Source organism: Sitodiplosis mosellana, unplaced genomic scaffold (assembly GCF_009176505.1).
Source record: "Sitodiplosis mosellana isolate CC-2019 unplaced genomic scaffold, AAFC_SMos_1.0 Smas_scaffold_6226, whole genome shotgun sequence".
In the NCBI taxonomy this organism is placed as follows: Eukaryota; Metazoa; Arthropoda; class Insecta; order Diptera; family Cecidomyiidae; genus Sitodiplosis; species Sitodiplosis mosellana.
Window position 1 is genome coordinate 16747033 of NW_022601467.1, and position 23419 is coordinate 16770451.

Consider the following 23419-nt stretch of genomic DNA (forward strand, 5'->3'; position numbering starts at 1 on the left):
TGACATAATTTAGCGTGTATACATACACATGTTATGTTTGTGTACATACTTCATCCACTGTACGTGAACGAGCGATGCGTCATTAAACCAAATTTATTTGTTTGCGAAAAGTTCGATCAGGCAAAACAAAAGCTAATAGCCAAAGTATTTTCTTTTTTGAGCGAATCTTCAACGCGTAATTTTGTATTCGCAAATTAAAAACAAGCAAAACAGTATTACATTCATCGATAAATATGGGTCTGTTTGGTAAATCACATCAACGCGATCCCAAAGAACAAGTAAGTCTATTGGATCTATGTGTTAGATTCCAGAATATAGAGCAATTTCTCTTTCTAAAAACACACAAACCTACATTTTACCACTCGAGATGATCTAATTGTTCAAACAATTAACGCGTTGACCATGAATTTTTTTTCTTCTGGATGATCGAAGACGCAGTATTAGTTTTGACAAAATTGCTGTTAGTTCGAATATATTTAAATTGATTTTCAAGGCTATTGAATGAATCATTGACATGTTTGTTATTTGTCGTGATTTTGTGCACAGGTGAATGAATGGTGTCATAAAATCCGCAAAGAGGGATATCAATTGGAACGTCAGGTGCGTGCAATCAAAAATGAAGAGGAAAAAGTGAAGCGTGCATTGAAGCAGGCCGCTGCCAAAGGTGATAAAGATACATGTACCATTCTTGCAAAGGAAATTGTCCATTCACGCAAAGCGACGAATCGGATTTTCTTGACAAAGGCACATCTCAACTCGGTGCAGTTACAGATGAAAAACCAATTGGCAACGCTGCGTGTAGCCGGCTCACTGGCCAAATCCAACGAAGTGATGACAGCGATGCAAAATCTGGTTCGTGTCACGGAAATTTCTGGAGTTATGCGTGAAATGTCAAAAGAAATGACAAAAGCAGGTATCATTGAAGAGATGCTAGAAGAAACGATGGATTCAATCGAAGACACCGAAGAATTGGAGGAAGAGGTTCAAACTGAAGTCGATAAGGTATGACTGAATTTAAATGTTTGGAGCCAAAGATTCTTTGAACTTCATATTAATAATTTTGCAGGTGCTTTATGAGATAACTGAAGGTAAACTTGGCGTTTTGGAACCACCACCAACCACACCAGCTGAACCCGCCCGAAGCAGAGATCAACCCAGCACGAGTAAAGTGTCTGAGCCAGAAGAAGAGGAAGAAGAAGATCTAACCGAGATGGCTCAGAGACTTGAAGCCTTACGATCTTAAAAAAAATTCCTTTTAAATCCTATGCAAATGTTTCAACAGCTGCTGAGCTGGGGTGAGAACGTTACCCGTTCATGAACACACAACTTGCAGTGGAAATAGATTGAAATCAAACTAACAGTAAAGAAAAAACAGGATATTTTCATAAACATCGATGTTTTGTTGCAAATCGATTCTGTAGATTTTATGTACTGCTTTGTGATGTATGAATATTATAATATATAAACGAAAACGAACAAGATTTTGAATGGAATTGAGTGCGTGCACATGTAACTAACATTCACAATTTACTGTCAAATGCAATATTATTTAGCATCTCCAAACAGAAATTAAACAAACAAATAATAAGCTTTCAGTTTCATGACATTGAAAACGAATTGGATTTTGTGTCAGAGTATCCATTACTTGATTTACGTTATTTTAATTTATTCTTTGTTTTGCTAGATAAATAAATTGCAAATCAAACACATTTTTAATAAAGAGTATTTGAAATTATATACAATTACTGTAAACATTGGTTTCAATTGCAATCGGTGTTCGCAGACGAAAATTGGAATTGATCTAGTATACTCAATTGGATTGCTCTCTCAATGGACGGCATATCGAGAAAGAAGAAAACTCTACATTTCGAAAATGGAATCTAAAACGGTTGAAATATTGATATTTTATATCGCCCCATACCCATTGATTTGTCGCATTACAGAAACAACCTCGTTCATACAATAATTTTTGTTTGTTTTTATTTCATACGTCCATTTTATGGAATTCGGTAAAAAATAAAAAAAGAAAGGAAATGATCGAATGCAGAATGATGTGTTCGGTTCGCGGTTTCGTTTTCTTTGTTTCAATAAAAGAAATAATTGTTTGTTTTTTTTCATAAAATCCACATGTTATCCTTGTTGTTTGTTGTTGTTTTTTTGTGATTTAAGTGTTTTGAATGCAATATTGATAGTGTTCGATCTTATATGCCTTGAGCTGCTTTTGTTTTGTTTCGATTCCGTTTCACTTTCTTGAGATTGTCCATGCCGTTTTTCGAGATTTTACTATATTCTTCCATCACTTTTGGTACGTCATCCTGTGACACAACTGTTGATAGCTTCTTTGAAGATGCTTTTGCACGGATCAAACATTTGTATTCGTCGGGAAGTGGCAGAGGAGGTCGTCCTTCACGTGGTTTTGGTCGATCGTGGCCATCGTCTGCAATATTGAATTTAAATTAGCTACCATATTCATCACAAACACACAAAAAAACTCCGCAATTTAGACATTCCAAACACTAGCACCATATGATTAGCATCTGATGTTCATTGTATAGAAATGCACCAATTCTGCATTATGTACTTACATCGTTTTAGAGTCAGCGAAAGCGGGACCGATTTACTATTTGCATTATGGATCAACAGGACTAATTGCGCTAGAAACTGTAATTAAGCATGCTAACATCAGTACACTGGGTAAATTGCGATTTCCATTTCTACTAGATTTGTTATCACACAGAGAAAACAATAAAATACTTACATCTTTGTTGCTTAGCAGAACCATCTTGTTGTCTATTGAGTTATTAGTTTTACTTAAAATGTAATAGAAAATCTAGAATTACTTTTCCGATTGGCCGACACAGAATTCCAAATCGACTGAAGAGAAATGTGTGTTTAGTTTTGTTTTGTGGGTGGCAAAGTTTGTCTGAGTTGAAGAATCATTCCAAGTATTTCAACAAGGCCAACCTGTGCGATTTCTATGTCTTTATCCAAATCAATACTTCGGCAACTTCTAAAACATCGTATGTATCCAATTGTTGCCTTCGTGTTAAATTGGCTACGATAGAATTTAAGCAAAGGGTTTTCAATTACAAGAGCGAGTCCATTAAGTACACTGCGCCTGGCTGATTTCTGAAACTCCGACATTGTTTCTTTTCTCTTTCAGTCGAAGTTCTGCCCGAAATTAGGCACTTGATGTGTAGGCGTATGTTGTCGTTCTTACACATACGAGTTGGACAGACTATCGTAGATCTCGAAGTTGTAGAACGATATGGACAAAAGAATGCCATTGCACCAAAAAAAAAACCGAGAACTAAAATGTTGAAGTAAACTCGCGTGATAGCCGGTACTGACTGACAATTGTCTCCACATCAAATGTCATTTGAAATTTTGGATTTTAAAACTTTACACAAGCAACGCATTTCAAGCAAAAATGAGTGTCAGACGTAATGCTACGAACCGTACCGATTTTTGGCCAATTTTTGGCCAATACTGATTTTTTGACTTGCTTATTGATTTATACTGATTTTCACATTTCATCAAATTTTGTTTGAAATTTCGGCGATTTACAGAAAGAAATCGTTTTTTTTTAAATATAAATTGTAGTACAAAGTAAATAAATGGAACGTAAAGAAACTATTTGCAGGTTTCCAATTTAATAAAATATGTGCTATTTTTTCCAGGAATGCCAATTTTGAGATATTCCGCGAAACAAATATCCAAACAAGATGTGCAAGAATAATTTAAGTTCTGCTCTGCTTTGAACAAATCAAAACTTTAAAGTCAATTTTAATTGATCAATCTAATATGAAATTCATATGCACCGAATTCCACCGTCATTGGATAACTCGTGTTCTGAATAAAATCTCTACCCAAGAAGAATACAATTTCAAAAAATCAAAATCAAAGCCAAAGCAAAGTCCCGGTGAATTGTAAAATTATTTCGATGATCACGAATAGCTGAGATCATCAGTTTAAGGACCTTTCGAACTATTTTTTAATAAAATAATTTTATTTCATCTGAATTTCACTTAAATTCAAGTATTTTGCAGCATACTATTTTTTTTTGAAAAAGATAGTAAGGTACTACTGATTGATTCTTCGCGAAAATGAGTTGGTAGCATTATAGAACGGCCAACAAATGTGTCATTTGAATTTCTAGTTCAATTCAGTGTTCACTATTCATAAACATTCGATTGGAGAAAATAGTGTGTTCGATTGGTATAAAATTTTAAAAAAAATCAATAAGTTTTACTTCTCAATTCATTTTGATGAAGAATTATGTGTGTTTCGTCGCTCTCTGAATGGTCAATTAGAGGTTTTTCCAATGAATTTAAAATTACCGAATGTTGTGTGTGAGTTCGGCAAATCGCCGATATTATATTCCTAAAGTTGGTAAAATGCCATTTTACTAACATTGTTGGTAATTCGACATTTTACCGTAAACACAAAAAACGTACGGTAATTCGTCGAATTACCGAATTAAATTTCAATTTTACCGTTTCGATTTTGAGTGAATATAGTTTCGTAGTTTTGTTGTAATTTTCACTTGTAATTCAGGTGCGTTAGAAGTTCTATCATGGATATGTTGACGCAATTTGGGTACTTTTTGATAAATGTCCGCCTTGAAGTTGTGATCGATCAAAGACATTTAGGGCACTTGGCCTGTTTTTATCTTTCAATTGCAGCTTTTTGATTTGACTGTCGATTTTTGTTCTTGTTTCCCGAATCGTGTAGGTGGCATCGCAAATAACACGTTCATTCAAATCTACAGTAACTAATTTTGACCATTTTTCCTCATTTTCCACGAAATTTACCCATTTCAACCCATTTTCTGAAACATATTGTAGCTTTGAGAGTACAGAATCGCTTCTGCGTGATCGTCTGAACAAAATACTTCTTGAATAGATAGGTAAAAAACCAATAATTACCGGAGTGCTGGTGTAAAAACTAAGTTTCATCAAGAACACCTATAGTCATTAATTCCCGGCAGAAGCAACTTTACCCAAAACCATGGCCCATTTGAACTCAGGGCGGCCTAAACTATCGCTTGGCACTTATTCGGCTGATGTGCCAGATTAAAAAAATACGCGTCGGACTGTGAAATCTATTGTGGTCAACAATTTTTCTGCTTTTTTGTTTTTCTGCATTTTTTTTTCTGCATTCGATACCGGATTCGTTTTATGACGTAAAAATTCACCACTTGCCTATTCTTTTTAATTTAACTAAATGTCATTTCATATTCAATATTTCATTTTTCATGTAGAAAAAATTTAAACACATGAGGCCTGTTTCAACAGACACACATTTTTTGTTACAGAAATTCACCAAACTGTGCTACCAATGTAATAAGTCGGAGCTCACTAATAACTGACATTGACTACCAATTGAGTTTCACAATATTACTTGGCTATTGTAATATTTACGTGATCTTTTTTCCTATTCGTAGACAATGTAAGTTATTAGTGAGATCTAGCTTTTTTCATTGGTAACACTTAGGTGGATTTCTACAACAAAGAATTTGTGCCTGGCTTTATGTGAAATTTACATTTGTTGCGTGTGACAGCGGCTTATTTTGCGGCCTTATTTTCATTCAAAAACAATTTTTTTTTATTTTCAATTGTTTTCATATTTGTAGGAACGAAAAAAGTTATCAAATAAGCATTATTGTTAAATTTAAATTTTTTGGGCAATAAAACTGTAAAGCTCCAAAGCTATAAGTCTAAAATATTGAATAGGTATTGAAAATAGTTCAAAAGCGTGCCTCAGATGTCACTGCTGTGTTGCAAACGTAGTGAAAACGGACTGTGCTTTGAATCTATTGGTGTTTTGTTTTTTTCCAGCAGTGATGCGCTGACATTCAGTCATTTCAATACCACAAATACACACACTTACCAACGCACACGAACAACGCTCTCTTTTTACAATACATGAACGAACATAACAGTTTCAATCAAACAATGTCGTGAAAGTGACCGATTTTTATTTGTGTGGCATATAGATGGCAACCGAGAAGTATTGCCTGATGCGTTGATTGGTCTGCATTCTCTCTTTCGCAGCAACTTCACATTGTTGTAATAAATATTCCTTTGTTTTGACATAACACATGACAAATTTTGTTCAAAACAACTAAATATTGAATAATAAAGTCCAATCTCATTTCAAATCGTAATATTTCAACTGGATGAACAAAAACCGGTAAAGCTTATAAAAGTACAATTTTTTTTTATAGTTTTGCAGATTAAAATGAGTGGCACCAAAGATGAAGATGCATCTCGAGCTGCCTCTGACAGTTCCAAAGAAGAGATTGATGAATATTTAAGAAGTTTGCCTGAAAATCCACACAAAAAATATAGTGAAGAATATTTTTTATTCCGAATGCAACACATACATGATTTAGGGGCAAAGATTGATGAACAACTTAAATTATTAAGCCGTCGACTCGGAAGAGAACCGGATTGCGGCACGAAATAGTTCTCGGATTGAATTTCGAACCAGAGATGGAAGAGTTTCGCAAGTTGGAGCGAATGAGACAAAGTAACAGTAAGAATGTGCCTTCTACGTCCACTTCAATTGAAATTATTCTATCGTTCTCTCTCTTTATACAGACAATGGACATCCAGCTCAGAAGGAAGTTGGAAACAAGCCTGAAAATCAAAATGATATCGCAATCAATCCCGATGATGAAAAAAGCGCCTAGATTGGGCTTCAACTTCGAAATTCTAAAATAAAATGCAACATTCAGTTCTATGAAAATGTGCCATAACGGTTGATTTTATTTGAATAAAATAATAATAAATGATCTCACACAAAATACCAGATACTTTAATGTTCCGGGTAAAAATTCAGTTTTAAGTTTTTGAATCAGTTGGTTTTTAATGGTGATGTTTTCCATGGTTTAAAAACAAAAAGACAAACTACAGCAAAAAATCTTTCTCGTATGATTTGTGGTAGTTGAACGACTCATGATGAACAATTCAAACACAACTCAGTATATATCTTTCGATAGTCTAATGACTAAATTTATTTACACATTTAAATTAACTTGAACATCGGGCACATGTTAAAACGAATTAGGCAACATTGTCTTCATCAAGAGGATCTACTGGTTTCTTCTTCAAATGCTCAAAGTCTTCCAATTTAAAGTCCACCGTTTCCGTGATGTTGCTGCTTCGAATAATTTTAGCTTTTTGAACTCCACTGGCCAAAGCAAATTGTTGAGCTGGCGTTAGCATATCAATTTCTGAATTCTGTAACCCATATGACTCCTTTGTGAATTTTCCACTTGAATATACCCATACTGTTTATTAAATGAAAATGTTATTGAAAAAATCAACGATTGTCAACAAAACTCGTACTCATTTACTTACCGATATAGCCGATCATATTCCAAGCACACAGTGCGTACGCTACACTCAGCCAATTTCTGTATTTATTGGCTTATCTGTATGGGATTGGTGTGGTATGCCTCCGGACAAATCGTCGAAGTCACATAAATCGAAACAACGACATCGTTTGTTCTATTGTTAAGTTTGCATCTGAGGAAAAATGTTTCAATCAGCTGCTGAGCTGGGATGAGAACTTTACCCGTTCATGAACACACAACTTGCAGTGGAAATAGATTGAAATCAAACTAACAGTAAAGAAAAAACAGGATATTTTCATAAACATCGATGTTTTGCTGCAAATCGATTCTGTAGATTTTATGTACTGCTTTGTGATGTATGAATATTATAATATATAAACGAAAACGAACAAGATTTCGAATGGAATTGAGTGCGTGCACATGTAACTAACATTCACAATTTACTGTCAAATGCAATATTATTTAGCATCTCCAAACAAAAATTAAACAAACGAATAATAAGCTTTCAGTTTCATGACATTGAAAACGAATTGGATTTTGTGTCAGAGTATCCATTACTTAATTTACGTTATTTTAATTTATTCTTTTTTTGCTAGATAAATAAATTGCAAATCAAACACATTTTTAATAAAGAGTATTTGAAATTATATACAATTACTGTAAACATTGGTTTCAATTGCAATCGGTGTTCGCAGACGAAAATTGGAATTGATCTAGTATACTCAATCGGATTGCTCTCTCAATTGACGGCATATCGAGAAAGAAGAAAACTCTAAATTTCGGAAAAGGAATCTAAAACGGCTGAAATGTCGATATTTTCAATCTAAGTCGCCAGTCGCCGATTCGCCCCATACCCATTGATTTGTCGCATTACAGAAACAACCTCGTTCATACAATAATTTTTGTTTGTTTTTATTTCATACATAAGAATATTTTTTCCGTATTTTTTAACATTTTATGGAATTCGGTGAAACATAAAAAAAGAAAGGAAATGATCGAATGCAGAATGATGTGTTCGGTTCGCGGTTTCGTTTTCTTTGTTTCAATAAAAGAAATAATTGTTTGTTTGTTTTTTCATAAAATCCACATGTTATCCTTGTTGTTTGTTGTTGTTTTTTTGTGATTTAAGTGTTTTGAATGCAATATTGATAGTGTTCGATCTTATATGCCTTGAGCTGCTTTTGTTTTGTTTCGATTCCGTTTCACTTTCTTGAGATTGTCCATGCCGTTTTTCAAGATTTTACTATATTCTTCCATCACTTTTGGTACGTCATCCTGTGACACAACTGTTGATAGCTTCTTTGACGATGCTTTTGCACGGATCAAACATTTGTATTCGTCGGGAAGTGGCAGAGGAGGTCGTCCTTCACGTGGTTTTGGTCGATCGTGGCCATCGTCTGCAATATTGAATTTAAATTAGCTACCATATTCATCACAAACACACAAAAAAACTCCGCAATTTAGACATTTCATACACTAGCACCATAAGATTAGCATCTGATGTTCATTCTATAGAAGAGCACCAATTCTGAATTGTGTACTTACATCGTTTCAAAGTCAGCGAAAACGGGACCGATTTACTATTTGCATTGTGGATCAACAGGACTAATTGCGCTAGAAACTGTAATTAAGCATGCTAACATCAGTACACTGGGTAAATTGCGATTTCCATTTCTACTAGATTTGTTATCACACAGAGAAAACAATAAAATACTTACATCTTTGTTGCTTAGCAAAACCATCTTGTTGTCTATTGAGTTATTAGTTTTACTTAAAATGTAATAGAAAATCTAGAATTACTTTTCCGATTGGCCGACACAGAAATCCAAATCGACTGAGGAGAAATGTGTGTTTATTTGTGAAGTGTGGCTGGCTCACTGTCAATACGTGTCAAACAAAAGGCCTTTTTCAACTCAATCAAAGCGATCGTCTAAAACCGCCTATGAATGAACGGACTTGAAAATGTCTCTTTTTGTTCATTTTTGCAGAATTTTTTTTGCGTTTATTTTCTTCGGGGTGATTCATTCAAATTACTCACGCCATTGGTTCCAATTCTATTTGTTTGATGATAAAAATGTTAAAATATTTAGTATAGAAAATGGGTGATTTTGTTTTGTCAACGAATATTCTGCATTTCATATATTATTAATTGTGGGTTTGCATGGAAAAATATGAAAATTTCTCAAATTCGAGTGCATCGGTTGATTCTCTTTCAAATTTTCATGCAAACTATTCAAATATCTCAAATTATTTGCAAATAATTTCATTTCAATTCAATTGCAAAATTGTCGTCGAGAGCAAATTGCAATTTTACATTGAACGCACCCATCGCATCGTCTGGTATAGTCTCTTGCCATTCATACATCGACATTCGATCTAAACATTTGAATGTCATTTTTTTAACGTCATAATGGTGCTTAAATACACATCAAATTTGCTGAATTTTTCATTTTTATTAATTGTGTATGACATTCGTGCGTCGTAAATCGTTTAAATTTATTAGTTTTAGTTTTAGTTTGGTTCTGATTCAAACAATCAGGCCATCGAATTGTGCCTAATACTTGCCGAACCAATTCCGACAAGTGTGGCCTTACGCAAAGTAATTTGTAGTAAACAAAAATACGTGCGAGTTGCACAATACAAAGAAAAACAACAACAACAACAAAAAATCGAGAGAAAAAAGAAGAAAAGAATTTCAATTGAAATTTAATCAAATTTAATGTGTTTATTAAGAATGATATAAGTGAGAGCCGCAGAGGTGAAGGCAGATTCGACCAAATTGATTTGTGCACATCAAAGCAATAGAATCGTATGAAATGTTATCGCGAAAAAGCAAAGATAAAACCATAAAAGAAGGCGTTGTGGGTAAATATGTCAAAAAAGAAACACCACCAGAAATACCAAGTGAGTATTTTATTCTCAAGCAATTTGCTTTAATTTGCTAATTGTTTTCGAATTTTCAATGCAGTCATAAACGTGTGGACAATCGATGCGAACAAAAATAAGTCAAAGAATCGTCGCAACAGTCAACAGATCGGTGGTGACACAAATGCAAGTACCGATGATAATATTATCCAAGCGACAAGCCAAAAATTCGGTAACAATGGCAAAATTAATGTTAAAAAATCCAGTTTGGGCCACGAAGGAAAATATACACCAAAGTAAGCAACGATAATTCAATTAAAAATAAAGAAAACTGAGTCCATAAACAAGTCCATTTTCATTTTAGATTTGTCAACACATCGACGGAGATGAATCGAAACATTGGCTCATCGTTACACTTTAGCCCATCAAGTGATATGGACATTGGCACACCAAATCGAAAGATATCATCACAATCGGCGAGCGGTATTCTGCTGAATAGCTCAAATCACATGAATGTAAATATGAATTTGAATAATAGTCATGGAAATTATGTGGACATTGATCAAATTGATCAGATGCGACAACCAGATTCGCCATTTTCCCACTACGATCTGGCGAAATTTCAACGAAACTACTCAATGAACCAAAACCATCAGCATACATTCGAAAATCATTTCGGATTGATGCAAACGTATTCGGGGAATAATTTGGCCGATGCATCACCATTTACCAAGCAGTACTCAACAACACGCAAAGATCTCCAGGCGAGACAGATGGCAACGCCACTATCTTCAAACTCCCTGCCAAAGACCAATTATCTACTGGACAACTCGCCGATCTATGAAAATCAACAGCAAATTGCCGATATGACCCGCTCCGAATCGCCCATTTACAGCAACACCACTTCAAGTTTGATGTCATTGTATCATCCATCGGAGCATGGCGGCTCACATCAACCGCTGCGCAATCAATCGTCAATCAGTTCAAACTATCCACATAGCACGAATTCGTCGGAGCTCATCCCACATCCGCAGACTAATATCTACTCGAACATTATGCCCAATGATATGCCATTATACTCGAATGTACGATCATCAGCCTATGATATGGCCAACTCTAGTTTATGGGTACGTTTTTATGGTGGAAATTCCTTTCGCACTGAAGAAAAGCTTCTTTAGAATCAAATTAACTGGATTTTCTTCTTAGAAGTCAACAAGTACATCACAATCGCTACAGCAACCAGGTTCATCGGCTCAAATTCAAGACGAAGAATTACCATTGCCACCAGGGTGGTCTGTAGATTATACGTTACGGGGTCGCAAGTACTACATTGATCATAATGCAAAGACAACGCATTGGTCGCATCCACTGGAACGAGAAGGTCTGCCCGTTGGATGGCAATGCATCGACTCACCACAATACGGAATCTATTATGTTAAGTAAGTTTCTCTTCGGTTGTTCGTCTAAATGTTCGGTTTCTAAGATGATTATTTCGACTTTACAGTCACATCACGCGACAAGCTCAATACAACCACCCGTGCTATACCTCATGCTATTTGTACACAACAAGTGATCGTCACAAGCCAATTATACCTGGCCCAACTCACACACAATTTACACCACACAGTGCCTTAGTTCCAGCCAATCCATATCTGCTTGAAGAAATTCCAGCCTGGTTGCTCATCTATGTTGATGGTAAGCTATTTGCATTATTTTTGGGGCAAAATTTCATTTTTTGATTGTTATTTCTTTGCGTTTTCCAGCTGATCCAGCTACAGATCATAAATTGAAGTGGGACATGTTCAAATTATCAGAACTGGAGTGCTTTGACAGCATGATGTTCCGCATGTTCAAACAAGAAATGGAAATGCTCATTTCACGATACGAGGCCTATCGGTAAGATTCAGAAGAAAATTGTTTATTCGAAAAATCGACAGCTAAACGGAACGATTTGCAATTTATAGGCAATTGCTAAATAACGAGCTACAAAGAAGACTGCAAGAAGAGCAGCAGAAACAACATGACGGACAAGATACTGATCGGGCACAAATCCAAGAGCTAGACACACATCAACTGGAACGAAAATCAAAGAATTTATTTAGTCAATGCACACACAATTCCAATCCTTGATTTTAGATTCTCTTCTTTTTTTTAAGACAATGAAAGAATATTTTTCTATCGTTACACTCTTAATGCTTTGGACGAAATACTTGTTTCTTTCGTCTCTTTTTCATAGAACATTGTTAAATCGAAATATAAATCATTTGTGATAGTAGCATTACATATTCGTTAATTTTTTAATGTTGGATTAATTGGGGTATTCTGGTGTTTTTATGCAGATTTTGGAATCAATCACCAGCATACAAAGTCTAACTAAGCAATTCATTGGCAATTTACAATTTGGTAGCACTGTTAGGTGGATTTCTACAACAAAGAATTTGTGCCTGCTGAAGCAGGCTTTATGTGAAATTTACATTTGTTGCGTGTGACAGCGGCTTATTTTGCGGCCTTATTTTCATTCAAAAACAAACATTTTTTTTAATTTTTTATTGTTTTCATATTTGTAGGAATGAAAAAATTTATCAAATAAGCAGTATTGTTAATTTTAAAATTTTTTTGGGCAATAAAACTGTAAAGCTCCAAAGCTATAAGTCTAAAATATTGAATAGGTATTGAAAATAGTTCAAAAGCGTGCCTCAGATGTCACTGCTGTGTTGCAAACGTAGTGAAAACGGACTGTGCTTTGAATCTATTGGTGTTTTGTTTTTTTCCAGCAGTGATGCGCTGACATTCGGTCATTTCAATACCACAAATACACACACTTACCAACGCACACGAACAACGCTCTCTTTTTACAATACATGAACAAACATAACAGCTTCAATCAAACAATGTCGTGAAAGTGACCGATTTTTATTTGTGTGGCATATAGATGGCAACCGAGAAGTATTGCCTGATGCGTTGATTGGTCTGCGTTCTCTCTTTCGCAGCAACTTCACATTTTTGTAATGAATATTCCTTTGTTTTGACATAACACATGACAAATTTTGTTCAAAACAACTAAATATTGAATAATAAAGTCCAATCTCATTTCAAATCGTAATATTTCAACTGGATGAACAAAAACCGGTAAAGCTTATAAAAGTAAGTCAAGTGCTATATTCTTAAATATTTTTCTTATAGTTTTGCAGATTAAAATGAGTGGCACCAAAGATGAAGATGCATCCCGAGCTGCCTCTGACAGTTCCAAAGAAGAGATTGATGAATATTTAAGAAGTTTGCCTGAAAATCCACACAAAAAATATAGTGAAGAATATTTTTTATTCCATACATGATTTAGGAGCAAAGATTGATGAAGAACTTGAATTATTACGCCATAAACTCGGAAGAGAACCGGATTGCGGCACGAAATACGATGTCGGATTGAATTTCGAACCAGAGATGGAAGAGTTTCGCAAGTTGGAGCGAATGAGACAAAGTAACAGTAAGAATGTGCCTTCTACGTCCACTTCAATTGAAATTATTCTATCGTTCTCTCTCTTTATACAGACAATGGACATCCAGCTCAGGAGAAAGTTGGAAACAAGCCTGAAAATCAAAATAATATCGCAATCAATCCCGATGATGAAAAAAGCGCCTAGATTGGGCTTCAACTTCGAAATTCTAAAATAAAATGCAACATTCAGTTCTATGAAAATGAACCATGACGGTTGATTTTATTTGAATAAAATAATAATAAATGGTCTCACACAAAATACCAGATACTTTAATGTTCCGGGTAAAAATTCAGTTGTAATTTTTTGAATCAGATGGTTTTTAATGGTGAAGTTTTCCATGGTTTAAACTCCATATAGCAAAAAAAAATCTTTTCGTATGATTTGTGGTGGTCGCCAACAGCAATTAACCGACTCATGATGAACAATTCAAACACAATTCAGTATGTATCTTTTGACAGTCTAACATTGACTAAATTTTTTTACACATTTAAATTAATTTAAACATCGGGCACATGCTAAACCGAATTAGGCAACATTGTCTTCATCGTCATCTTCATCAAGAGGATCTACTGGTTTCTTCTTCAAATGCTCAAAGTCTTCCAATTTAAAGTCCACTGTTTCCGTGATGTTGCTGCTTCGAATAATTTTAGCTTTTTGAATTCCACTGGCCAAAGCAAATTGTTGAGCTGGCGTTAGCATATCAATTTCTGAATTCTGTAACCCATATGACTCCTTTGTGAATTTTCCACTTGAATATACCCATACTGTTTATTAAATGAAAATTTTATTGAAAAAATCAACGATTGTCAACAAAACTCGTACTCATTTACTCACCGATATAGCCGAGCATATTCCAAGCACACAGTGCGTACGCTACACTCAGCCAATTTCTGTATTTATTGGCTTTTCTGTATGGGATTGGTGTGGTATGCCTCCGGACAAATCGTCGAAGCCACATAAATCGAAACAACGACATCGTTTCTTCTATTGTTAAGTTTGCATTTGAGGAAAATTCACAAATTGAATAATCACAAGAAGATCAAAATACAGTGCAAAGCATAACCAAACTAACGAATAAACTGTCATCGATATGCATGCTTTCCGATAGGGACGTGTGTGTGTGTGTGATTTGACAGCATCACAATAGTTTTATGCGTAAAACTAAACGCAAGGTGTATCGCACGTTGTACGATATATTGAACATTTGTTGATATTGTTTATTTATTGTGTTATTTGTCGCTTTTGGGAATCGAGAATTTTGGGTCGGCGACAATAATTCATTCAGAAAGAAAATGCCTCGACAAAAATTTCGCGCCAAATATGGCAAAAATTATAGCAATAAAGGGAAAGGGAAGAAATTCGGCGGCAATAAAGTGAAAAATGCAAAAAAATCGACGGAATTTGTGAGCAAAGAGACGAAAAAGTTTAAATTTATCAAACGAAATCAGGAGGCTGAAGAAGCTCTGCGACGACAACAACAATTGGAAGGGAATTTCAAAGAACGACATGCATCCAGCAATCCATTGTTGAATCCAGACGATTCGGACAGCGAATCGGGTGAAGAGAGCACCGAAGAAGGAACTTCACTTGAACAATTGATGTCAACATTTCATGCTGCTGGCGGCTACGGCACCACATCTGATAATGTCATTGAAAGCGAGGAGTCGGTGGACGAAAAAGAGGAATCAGACAATGAATCGGACGATATGAATGAAGGTATTTTCAAATTTGAAGAGCAATCACAGCCAAGAGGCCGAAAGTATCGATCGTCAGAAGAGGAGAACAGTAGATCGGATGAGGAGAACAGTGGATCGGATGAGGAGAATAGCGATGATGAGATGCCAGATGATACGAGCCACAGTATACTTCGACCGGAGGAGTATGAGAACAAAGGTAATTTCGATGATTCCATCGAAGATGGCGATTATTCTGGCAGCGAAGGGAGTGAACCAGAGCTAGATGAAGAGAAAGAGGACAGCGATGATGAAGGTGTGCCTGACATGACTAGTGCCGATAAATTCAATCTTCATTTGAGTTACGATTTGAGTCCACAGTTGCTGGAATGCCTGAACGATACACATCTTTCGAAAAAAGAGATTTTAAACTGGCCAACATTGGGTCGACTTCAGGTTGAAATTCCAACCATAAACGAGGAGGCAGAACGCAATGAACCAGCGAAAAAGAAGAAGAAAACTTTGTTGGATGATGATACGGTGTATGCGACTGAGGGAACGGTTCCAAAATTAATCGAAAGTAAAAATGTGGATTTAGAAGAAATTGGCGTCAAAGTGCAACTGCGACCTCATGTTGTGGCCGCAAATAAGTGCAATGTGAAAGATAGCGATAAGCAATTTACCGATCTGCAATGTGAACTCTTTTCAATAATGAACAACTATCAAGATCTATTTTATCCGCAACGATCGCACGCAAATGGCGAGGAAATTCGTTTTATGTACACGTTACACGCACTGAATCACATCATGAAAACACGAACAAAGGTTCTCAACCACAATCTAAAGCTAAAAACGATGTCTGCGGCTGATTCGAAGGCAGCTACCATTATTCCGGATAAATATCGCGATCAAGGGCTGTTCCGAACCAAGGTATTGATTGTGGTTCCGTTCCGTGAGGCAGGTGAGTAATTTGACAAAATTAATGTTGTAAATCGAGCTTAACCAATCGTCTCTCCATTTTGCAGCACTTCGTATTGTGAACATTTTGATTTCAATTCTATTCCCTGGCGGCGATAAAGAGAATGCCGGTAGCAAATCACAAGTCATGCACTACAAACGTTTCGTCAGTGAATATGGCGGTGAGACGTTGCATTTTCCAAAGAAAAATCCAAAACCTGAAGACTATGAGCTCACATTCGCTGGTAATTCGGATGACACATTCCGTTTGGGTGTGACATTCACTCGAAAATCCATCAAATTGTATTCGGACTTTTATTCATCGGACATTATAATCGTTTCACCGCTTGGATTGCGAATGATTGTCGGTGCGCCCGGTGACAAGGAGCGAGACTATGACTTTTTGGCATCGATTGAAATGCTAATTTTGGATCAAGCCGATATATTTTTAGCACAAAATTGGGACCATTTGTTACACGTACTGGATCATTTGCACTTGCAACCGCAATCGGCTCGAAACACAGACTTTTCCCGGGTGCGACCATGGTGCTTAAATGGATGGTCTCGTTTCTATCGTCAAACATTGCTGTTTGCATCGCATGAACTTGCCGAGTTTCGATCGCTATTCAATACACGCTGCTCCAACTATCGTGGCAAAGTACGACTGATAAATCCCATCGAAAATGGATCAATCAAACACGTTGCGGTGCCAATTCCACAGATGTTCCATCGTATCGATGTATCGTCAATTCAATCGTCATTCGATCAACGATTCGAATATTTCATCAACAATATATTGCCACAATTTAAGGCAGCTTCAAAGGCTCACTGTTTGATCTTCATTCCGAGTTACTTCGATTTTGTCCGCATTCGCAACTACTTCAAAAAGGAAACAATGAATTTTACACAAATTTGCGAATATACAAAGGTAAGTCGTATTTGATTGGCAATAAATTTGGAACATGTTCTAAACAGTTTGATTTTCTACAGGATGGAAAGATCGATCGAGCTAGATCGATGTTTTTCCACAGTGGAGCTCATTTTATGCTGTATTCAGAGCGTGCTCACTTTTTTCGACGAACACGCATCAAGGGGATTCGTCATTTGATCATGTATCAACCACCGACTTGGCCACACTTTTACTCAGAAATGATCAATCTGATGCAAGAGGCCAACCAGAATGCACGTGACGGTATCGAAAATTCGATGAGCGTCACCGTCTTATATACAAAATACGATATGCTTCAAATTGCTTCGATCGTTGGCTCCGCACAAGCCAACGAAATCGCTCAATCAAGCAAATCAACGCATGTTTTTATGACCGGAGAGTAAATTATTTAGCGAAAAATTGTTAGAAGGCTTTTTTAAAACGCAAAATAAACTTCATCGAATACTCGAATTGTTGTTTACTTCAATTACTTTGTACACTCCTTTTACCTTTTGCGACTTCTGCGGTAAGTGAATTAAACCCGAATGATGACGCTGAAAGAAAGAAAGAATGAAATCATTGCATTTAAATGGAAAATGCATTCATGCACCGTATTAGCTTTATATTTTCATTTTTATTAATCCATCGTTTAACGTTCAATAAAACAAATATGATAAATGGTTTGATTTTCCAGCAAAATGAAAACAATATAATAAATAAATATCCTATTTATCATTTAATATCATATATTCTCTATGAGAAACAAATGTCTAATATTTTCTATCGATTTCTAACGTAAATAATAGACGGCTATGCCATATATAAATGGATTGGACCAATTTTTTTTGCACTTTGAAATTTAGATCAAATCGATTGACAATCGTAAACAATTCCACCGTTTTAATTAGTTTTATTTTGTTTAGTGGTTTTTCTTGGTTTAGCTATTCGAAGTTGCATGGAACGCGTTCTACACCTGTGTGTGTGTGTGTGTGTGTGTGTGTGTGTGTGTGTGTGTGGATTGGAGCAGTAATTTAGTTATCATTATTCTCATCGAAGTTGTAGGCGATCGACGTTTCGTTTCGAATTCGATTCAAGCCACTGGCTTCTAAATCATTCTCTAAATCTTCATCGTCCACATAGGCCACTTGATCTTTTGTTTGCATTATAAAGGAATTAGATGTTGTGCTTTGTTGTTGTTGTTGAAATGGAACCATGGTACTTCGATCGCCGATCGAACTGATATCAATGGTCGAAACGGTCGAAACGGTTGATCGGATCGATTCCATGATTTTCTTGTGTTCACGGTTTGTTGCTAGTTCGGTGTTTGGTACCTTGTGAATTCGATTTCGCTTCGATGCTTTTACACCTTTGCGCTCCTTGTTCTGTAACTGTTGATATCGGCGATAGATATCTCGGAAAAAATATTCGGCCGATACCTCGGATGAGTTGGCCAATTTAATAGCAATACTCTCTGGAATGACAATTTTTTTCGCGGTTTCTATTCAAAAGACAAACGAAGAGAAAACATAGACATAAATTAGACATAATCCACACACACAGGGCATAAGCACACAAATCGTTTATTACCGCAATTGGTTGGTGGACGAGGAGCCATGGATTTTGTGGTTGGATCCCAAATGAAGACATAGTAAAATGATAAAATGATGGCTGCCATCGATACGAATAGGATGTATGCGGCAACGGTGAGCACTTTTAAAGCTTTTTGATTGGGTTTACGTTCGTACAGTGATGATGCATTGGCTGCTTGTTGCAATCGGGCCAATTGGATTGTTTCTTCGATGCTGGACATCTTCAGTGGTTTTGCGTAATTTCGTTGATTTTTCGTTTGAAATGTTTCCATTAGCCGTTATGGTACGATGGAGATTACGTCAAATTTGGTCCTGTCTCTTGTCAAGCTATCCAATATTCACGTTTAACGCTGACGATCTATCAAAAAACAAAAAACAAAAAAATGTCAAACATTAATGCCTATTTTCAATTGAGATTTAGTTTGCGATGAAACTAATGACACCATGAAAACACACACGGATTTTCCTATTTTGATTTTCCATGAAAACGGATAAATTTCATAAGTTTTAGGCAAACGAACACCAATGACCTAAAAACAAGCATTACATGGTGCTATCAAGATGTTTTTCCACTAGAACGAAACGATTCGCTTGAATGTGGAATGGTGTCAGTTTATATGCACGACAGTGCTTTTGTTTTGCACTTGAACACATACACACTAAAAAAAAATATCACACTTGACGAAAAAATTAATCGAAAACATATAAAATGAATAAAAGGAAAATCATATGAAAATCAAATCGATTTTTCTTCTTCTTCTTCAAAGTAAAGCACGGTAAAATTGGAAAATCTGGAGATGAAAAGGAAAAAATTGCTGTCTCACACATATATGTTGAAAACAAAGAAAGTAACGATAAGTTTCAATAATATTTTGACCGTCTTCCGCTTTTTGTCTTGAATTTCCATGTGATTTTTCATGGTGAAGCAAACAAACAAATGGTGGAAAAATCGCTTTCTTGACCGAATTTATTTCGATACAATAAACAAAAATCAAGCAAAAATTGTGATATTTTGAAATACCTTCATGTCACAGTAATCAAAACACAACGCTAATTCACTGAACAAATTCCAAAGCACATTTAGACTTTTCACGCTTTGCAGCCGAAGCAGATGCAAAGGCAAAGAGGGAAAATGTTCTATGCAAAAAAAAACAACAACCAACTAGTGTGTATACTGAGGATAAATGCTATATGTGCTGTTCGCCATTAGATTAAAATCAGCAAGTGGAAAATGTGTAGACTCAAATGGATGGCGTCAAAAAAGGGGAATGTGTCGAACAACGACGCATTTTCAAGAATGGCAGTAAATCGGAGTTAGTAAGTGTAGTGTGCACCAATACAGTGTGTGTCGATACTGGCAAAAATGTACTGTTGCTATACTATCGGACTGGAGCGCTTACACATAAAGAGAGAGCCGCACTCCACAGCGTTTGCCATTTTCCCGTTTGACTTTTGTTGTCATCGCTATCATTATTGAATTTATTTCACACATAGGATTCGATTGCGTGTATATTTTTATCCTTCACTTTATATCGAGACAAGACAAGGCAATCTATTTGTTTCTTTCTCCGTTGAGACCGATGCAATGGATTCTCTCTATCTGCTTCAATTTTTCCTTCCATGTGTTGAACAAAACGCGCGTTATTTTGAATAGGCAAGCATAGTACATGCATGCCAAAAATTCGTTATTAAGATCAATCAATTTGGTATCCGATTACGACCCCCCGTGACATTTGGTTTCATGTTCGTTGAATTTATTACAATGAATTTCGGGACAAATGCAATGGAGAACACATTAAATAAAGGCTAAAAGGATGGAAATTTTACAATCGATTTTCTTTATTATTGTCTAACAGAGTAACACTGTACTTGCAGGAGCTGCTTTTCTTAATGGATTCTTTGTGTTGAACAAACTTTATGCGATTTCCCTTCTTTTTATCACTTTAGTCGAATGGTATATTTTGAATGTCGTATCGCGATTTTTTTTGTCTAAACAAAATGAATGAAACACAACTCAATAGAACGCACATGTTTGATACTTACAGAAAATACAGTTTGGCGGCATGGATTGATATTTAGCCATAGTTAGATCAAAGTAAAGACAAAATGAGGAGAAAAAGATTATGTCGATGAAAATGCATATTTTTGGCTTGGTTGAGATTCACGATATATAACTATTTTGTGAGCCTTATCGATGTTAATTAATGTTTTCGATGTGGAGCGCCGCTTCCATGTGATGCTGACGTTGATGGATCCTGTCGTTTCGGTTCCCACAGAAAGATGTAATATGCCGAAAGCATGATTGCAGCCAGCGATACACAAATTAAATACGCACAAACGGTTAATACTCGAATAAATTTCGGCGTTTTATTAGCTTCGTGGGCTTGAACAGCGTTAATGGCCTGTTCACTTGGACCGTCACTCGGAGCATCACTCATTTTTTTTTCACTCACGCTACAATCGAAACTTTTTCTATCACAAATTTATTCTATTTTATTCACACGAACAATGCAAAATACGGAAGCTTTGTCGAAGAAAGAAAAATCCATCCGATTCGCGCACTGTTCTCAACAAGTGACTGTTTACGCTTACAATCCAAATCGAACTGAATCATTAATACCCGCGCGCGCTATGGGTTTCCACCGTCTCCGTGTAACTTACGCTGAATTATTCAAGTATTTCTGTGTGTTTATTTAATTCGCCTTTGCTTATCGCCCCCACCGGTCATTGCCTACAACATGTGGAAAATGACTGTTTACATTTTCCAAGCCAAGAAGAAGTCCTATGAACGGAACGGAATGGAACGGAATGTGTGAGAGATAGAGAGAGTGAGAGACGAACACAAAGTGTAACATTCCAAATAAACAGTATTGTCTCATGACCGAATTTGTTGTTTTAATCTCTTTACGAGTTTCGTAACTATGCCGTTCCGTTTAGCATTTTCCGCATACATCGTGTTCTTTTTTCAATGGGCTAAAGCACCGCAAAAAAAAAGAAATGCAGATCTTATTGAATTCAGGTGGATGCGCTTTGAATATAAATGAAACCATACAACTGTTTCATGTTATAATTTCGAACGTATCGCAACAATGTGCGAGTGCCATTCAAGTTCAGCGGCTTTTCGATGGAAGGGAGAAAAAAAAATATGACAAAGTGCTTCATATTCGAGCAATTTTTGCGGAATTTTCACCGAAAAATTTAATTATTCGTAGACTCAATTTAATTTGATGTGTTATTTATAACTGGATCATTTTTGATTGCGTTGGATTAATAGGAAAATGTTTGATTGATTTAACAGGAACGAAACCTGACACTGAGTGCCTGCTTATATTTGCTTTTCATTATATCGACTAAAGTGCAAGGAAAAAATATGAAATTCACTATACACGAGAAAATTCAATCACGCCTTTGATTTCATACGTTGTATCTTATTTCGTTGTCGAAAAATAGAAGTTGTCAAAAACATCATAAAATATTTTTTTCTCCAAAAAAAAAGACTTCATGAGAAATATTCTTAGATATTCGAATTATGTATTGACACAGGCAAAAAATTGAATAAAAAAACAAAAATATTTATATCTGACAGATTTCACGTTTATTATATTTAAATATGATCGTTTCGAATGTTTCAACAAATGGATGGGTCACACTCAATTCTGAACGAAAATCAGTGTGAGCATAGCTACAGCATAGCGATTTTATTAGTGTGAATTTTTACTTGAGAAGAGCATTTTCTTTTGAAAATAAAGTATTCGTTAAGTTGAATTGCGAATATTTACTCAAATGGACCAGATCATAGAATTGTCAACCAATAAAAAAAATGGTGAATCCAGTTGTCGAGTTCATAACATATAAATACATCAAGTGAAAAAAACCAACCTTGATCACGACCCTATTTTGTAGTATTTCGACATTTTCGGTGTGTACCGATACTTTTAGACGAACGCCTGCTAGTACAACAATTAATATAATAAAAAAATGACATTAAAGCTCGAAAAAATATCAAGCTCATTTTATTCTTTAAAAAAATAAACATTCTTGATTTTTCTCTTTTTAGTTTTTTGGATTAACATTTTCCGGGATTTGGTTTACTTGGACCCGTTTCACACATTTTCAGTTTCTTTGGCGACGGACAATCTTTAACGCAGCGTCCACTAACACAATCATAAATAAGACCACGGATGCAATCGCAATCTGTTCTTTTGATAGCTATGCAACCTGGAGTCTCTTCGCATTGTAAAAACGCGCACATTTCTTTTGTTACCCACTTCCAGCACCATCGATGACAATTTTCTTCGGTGGGTCGTGCGAAACCACTAGCATTGCAACCTACAAAATGAGATGAAACTATATTTTCCGTAATATCAATTATTTGAGTTGTTTATCATTTGTGATATAAAAAATGACAAATATCAGGGCAAATAGCTTGAATGCAGAATCCATTTTCTTCAACTTGAAATTCATTCGAAAATTGAATCTATACTGATCTGAATTGCCTGGATTTCGTGTGTATATATTATTAAAAATTCAAAACACTTATGCAATTC

The 23419-nt window shown here is 35.7% G+C and overlaps 8 protein-coding genes and 1 long non-coding RNA gene across 15 annotated transcripts; 4 read left to right on the forward strand and 5 right to left on the reverse strand.

The window, feature by feature from the left end:
• The first annotated feature begins 33 nt into the window (after window positions 1–33).
• On the forward strand, window positions 34–1752 carry LOC129578265 (charged multivesicular body protein 3). The gene is made up of 3 exons (XM_055466561.1): window positions 34–278; window positions 547–1002; window positions 1067–1752. Exons 1-3 carry the CDS (start codon window positions 234–236, stop codon window positions 1241–1243), a joined length of 678 nt encoding a protein of 225 aa, XP_055322536.1. The 5' UTR covers window positions 34–233; the 3' UTR covers window positions 1244–1752.
• On the reverse strand, window positions 1380–5558 carry LOC129578266 (signal recognition particle 14 kDa protein-like). The gene is made up of 3 exons (XM_055466562.1): window positions 2759–5558; window positions 2586–2661; window positions 1380–2437 (listed from the first exon to the last, which is right to left on the reverse strand). The coding sequence occupies exons 1-3, from the start codon at window positions 2780–2782 to the stop codon at window positions 2202–2204; spliced, it is 336 nt and encodes a 111-aa protein (XP_055322537.1). The 5' UTR covers window positions 2783–5558; the 3' UTR covers window positions 1380–2201.
• A 403-nt stretch (window positions 5559–5961) lies between these two features.
• Window positions 5962–6825, forward strand: LOC129578268 (uncharacterized). The gene is made up of 3 exons (XR_008689086.1): window positions 5962–6195; window positions 6230–6540; window positions 6606–6825. It is a non-coding gene; the product is annotated as an uncharacterized LOC129578268 (long non-coding RNA).
• A 228-nt stretch (window positions 6826–7053) lies between these two features.
• Window positions 7054–8095, reverse strand: LOC129578283 (uncharacterized). Its single transcript, XM_055466589.1, has 2 exons — window positions 7368–8095; window positions 7054–7297 (listed from the first exon to the last, which is right to left on the reverse strand). The coding sequence occupies exons 1-2, from the start codon at window positions 7381–7383 to the stop codon at window positions 7071–7073; spliced, it is 243 nt and encodes an 80-aa protein (XP_055322564.1). The 5' UTR covers window positions 7384–8095; the 3' UTR covers window positions 7054–7070.
• A 155-nt stretch (window positions 8096–8250) lies between these two features.
• Window positions 8251–9252, reverse strand: LOC129578282 (signal recognition particle 14 kDa protein-like). The gene is made up of 3 exons (XM_055466588.1): window positions 9082–9252; window positions 8909–8984; window positions 8251–8760 (listed from the first exon to the last, which is right to left on the reverse strand). The coding sequence occupies exons 1-3, from the start codon at window positions 9103–9105 to the stop codon at window positions 8525–8527; spliced, it is 336 nt and encodes a 111-aa protein (XP_055322563.1). The 5' UTR covers window positions 9106–9252; the 3' UTR covers window positions 8251–8524.
• Window positions 9253–9400: 148 nt separating this feature from the next.
• On the forward strand, window positions 9401–12513 carry LOC129578272 (scaffold protein salvador). Its single transcript, XM_055466568.1, has 7 exons — window positions 9401–10267; window positions 10332–10524; window positions 10593–11355; window positions 11435–11667; window positions 11733–11923; window positions 11992–12124; window positions 12193–12513. Exons 1-7 carry the CDS (start codon window positions 10180–10182, stop codon window positions 12356–12358), a joined length of 1767 nt encoding a protein of 588 aa, XP_055322543.1. The 5' UTR covers window positions 9401–10179; the 3' UTR covers window positions 12359–12513.
• A 1396-nt stretch (window positions 12514–13909) lies between these two features.
• Window positions 13910–14701, reverse strand: LOC129578281 (uncharacterized). The gene is made up of 2 exons (XM_055466586.1): window positions 14560–14701; window positions 13910–14489 (listed from the first exon to the last, which is right to left on the reverse strand). Exons 1-2 carry the CDS (start codon window positions 14699–14701, stop codon window positions 14251–14253), a joined length of 381 nt encoding a protein of 126 aa, XP_055322561.1. The 3' UTR covers window positions 13910–14250.
• An 81-nt stretch (window positions 14702–14782) lies between these two features.
• Window positions 14783–17754, forward strand: LOC129578270 (U3 small nucleolar RNA-associated protein 25 homolog). Its single transcript, XM_055466566.1, has 3 exons — window positions 14783–16359; window positions 16424–17283; window positions 17346–17754. The coding sequence occupies exons 1-3, from the start codon at window positions 15018–15020 to the stop codon at window positions 17685–17687; spliced, it is 2544 nt and encodes an 847-aa protein (XP_055322541.1). The 5' UTR covers window positions 14783–15017; the 3' UTR covers window positions 17688–17754.
• Window positions 17755–17877: 123 nt separating this feature from the next.
• LOC129578277 (uncharacterized) lies at window positions 17878–23377 on the reverse strand. 7 transcript variants are annotated; one of them, XM_055466581.1, is made up of 3 exons: window positions 23141–23377; window positions 18871–19230; window positions 17878–18781 (listed from the first exon to the last, which is right to left on the reverse strand). In XM_055466581.1, exons 2-3 carry the CDS (start codon window positions 19142–19144, stop codon window positions 18315–18317), a joined length of 741 nt encoding a protein of 246 aa, XP_055322556.1. In that variant the 5' UTR covers window positions 19145–19230; window positions 23141–23377; the 3' UTR covers window positions 17878–18314. The 7 variants fall into 7 exon arrangements, with proteins under 7 accessions (XP_055322556.1, XP_055322554.1, XP_055322553.1 ...); XM_055466579.1 differs by having other exon boundaries at window positions 23123–23377; XM_055466578.1 differs by lacking the exon at window positions 23141–23377 and adding an exon at window positions 22752–22948.
• Window positions 23378–23419: the final 42 nt, after the last annotated feature.

Coding starts and splice junctions, on each gene's coding strand:
- LOC129578265 (XM_055466561.1), top strand. CDS start 234: ATGGGTCTGTTTGGTAAATCACATCAACGCGATCCCAAAGAACAA. Junction 279..546: donor AACGCGATCCCAAAGAACAA/GTAAGTCTATTG, acceptor TTTTGTGCACAG/GTGAATGAATGGTGTCATAA. Junction 1,003..1,066: donor TTCAAACTGAAGTCGATAAG/GTATGACTGAAT, acceptor ATAATTTTGCAG/GTGCTTTATGAGATAACTGA.
- LOC129578266 (XM_055466562.1), bottom strand. CDS start 2,782: ATGGTTCTGCTAAGCAACAAAGAT. Junction 2,662..2,758: donor TTCTGCTAAGCAACAAAGAT/GTAAGTATTTTA, acceptor GCTTAATTACAG/TTTCTAGCGCAATTAGTCCT. Junction 2,438..2,585: donor TTCGCTGACTCTAAAACGAT/GTAAGTACATAA, acceptor TCAATATTGCAG/ACGATGGCCACGATCGACCA.
- LOC129578282 (XM_055466588.1), bottom strand. CDS start 9,105: ATGGTTTTGCTAAGCAACAAAGAT. Junction 8,985..9,081: donor TTTTGCTAAGCAACAAAGAT/GTAAGTATTTTA, acceptor GCTTAATTACAG/TTTCTAGCGCAATTAGTCCT. Junction 8,761..8,908: donor TTCGCTGACTTTGAAACGAT/GTAAGTACACAA, acceptor TCAATATTGCAG/ACGATGGCCACGATCGACCA.
- LOC129578272 (XM_055466568.1), top strand. CDS start 10,180: ATGTTATCGCGAAAAAGCAAAGATAAAACCATAAAAGAAGGCGTTGTG. Junction 10,525..10,592: donor GAAGGAAAATATACACCAAA/GTAAGCAACGAT, acceptor TTTTCATTTTAG/ATTTGTCAACACATCGACGG. Junction 11,668..11,732: donor TACGGAATCTATTATGTTAA/GTAAGTTTCTCT, acceptor TCGACTTTACAG/TCACATCACGCGACAAGCTC.
- LOC129578281 (XM_055466586.1), bottom strand. CDS start 14,701: ATGTCGTTGTTTCGATTTATGTGGCTTCGACGATTTGTCCGGAGGCAT. Junction 14,490..14,559: donor GAATATGCTCGGCTATATCG/GTGAGTAAATGA, acceptor TTTAATAAACAG/TATGGGTATATTCAAGTGGA.
- LOC129578270 (XM_055466566.1), top strand. CDS start 15,018: ATGCCTCGACAAAAATTTCGCGCCAAATATGGCAAAAATTATAGCAAT. Junction 16,360..16,423: donor GGTTCCGTTCCGTGAGGCAG/GTGAGTAATTTG, acceptor TCCATTTTGCAG/CACTTCGTATTGTGAACATT. Junction 17,284..17,345: donor AAATTTGCGAATATACAAAG/GTAAGTCGTATT, acceptor GATTTTCTACAG/GATGGAAAGATCGATCGAGC.
- LOC129578277 (XM_055466581.1), bottom strand. CDS start 19,144: ATGGAAACATTTCAAACGAAAAATCAACGAAATTACGCAAAACCACTG. Junction 18,782..18,870: donor TCGTCCACCAACCAATTGCG/GTAATAAACGAT, acceptor TCTTTTGAATAG/AAACCGCGAAAAAAATTGTC.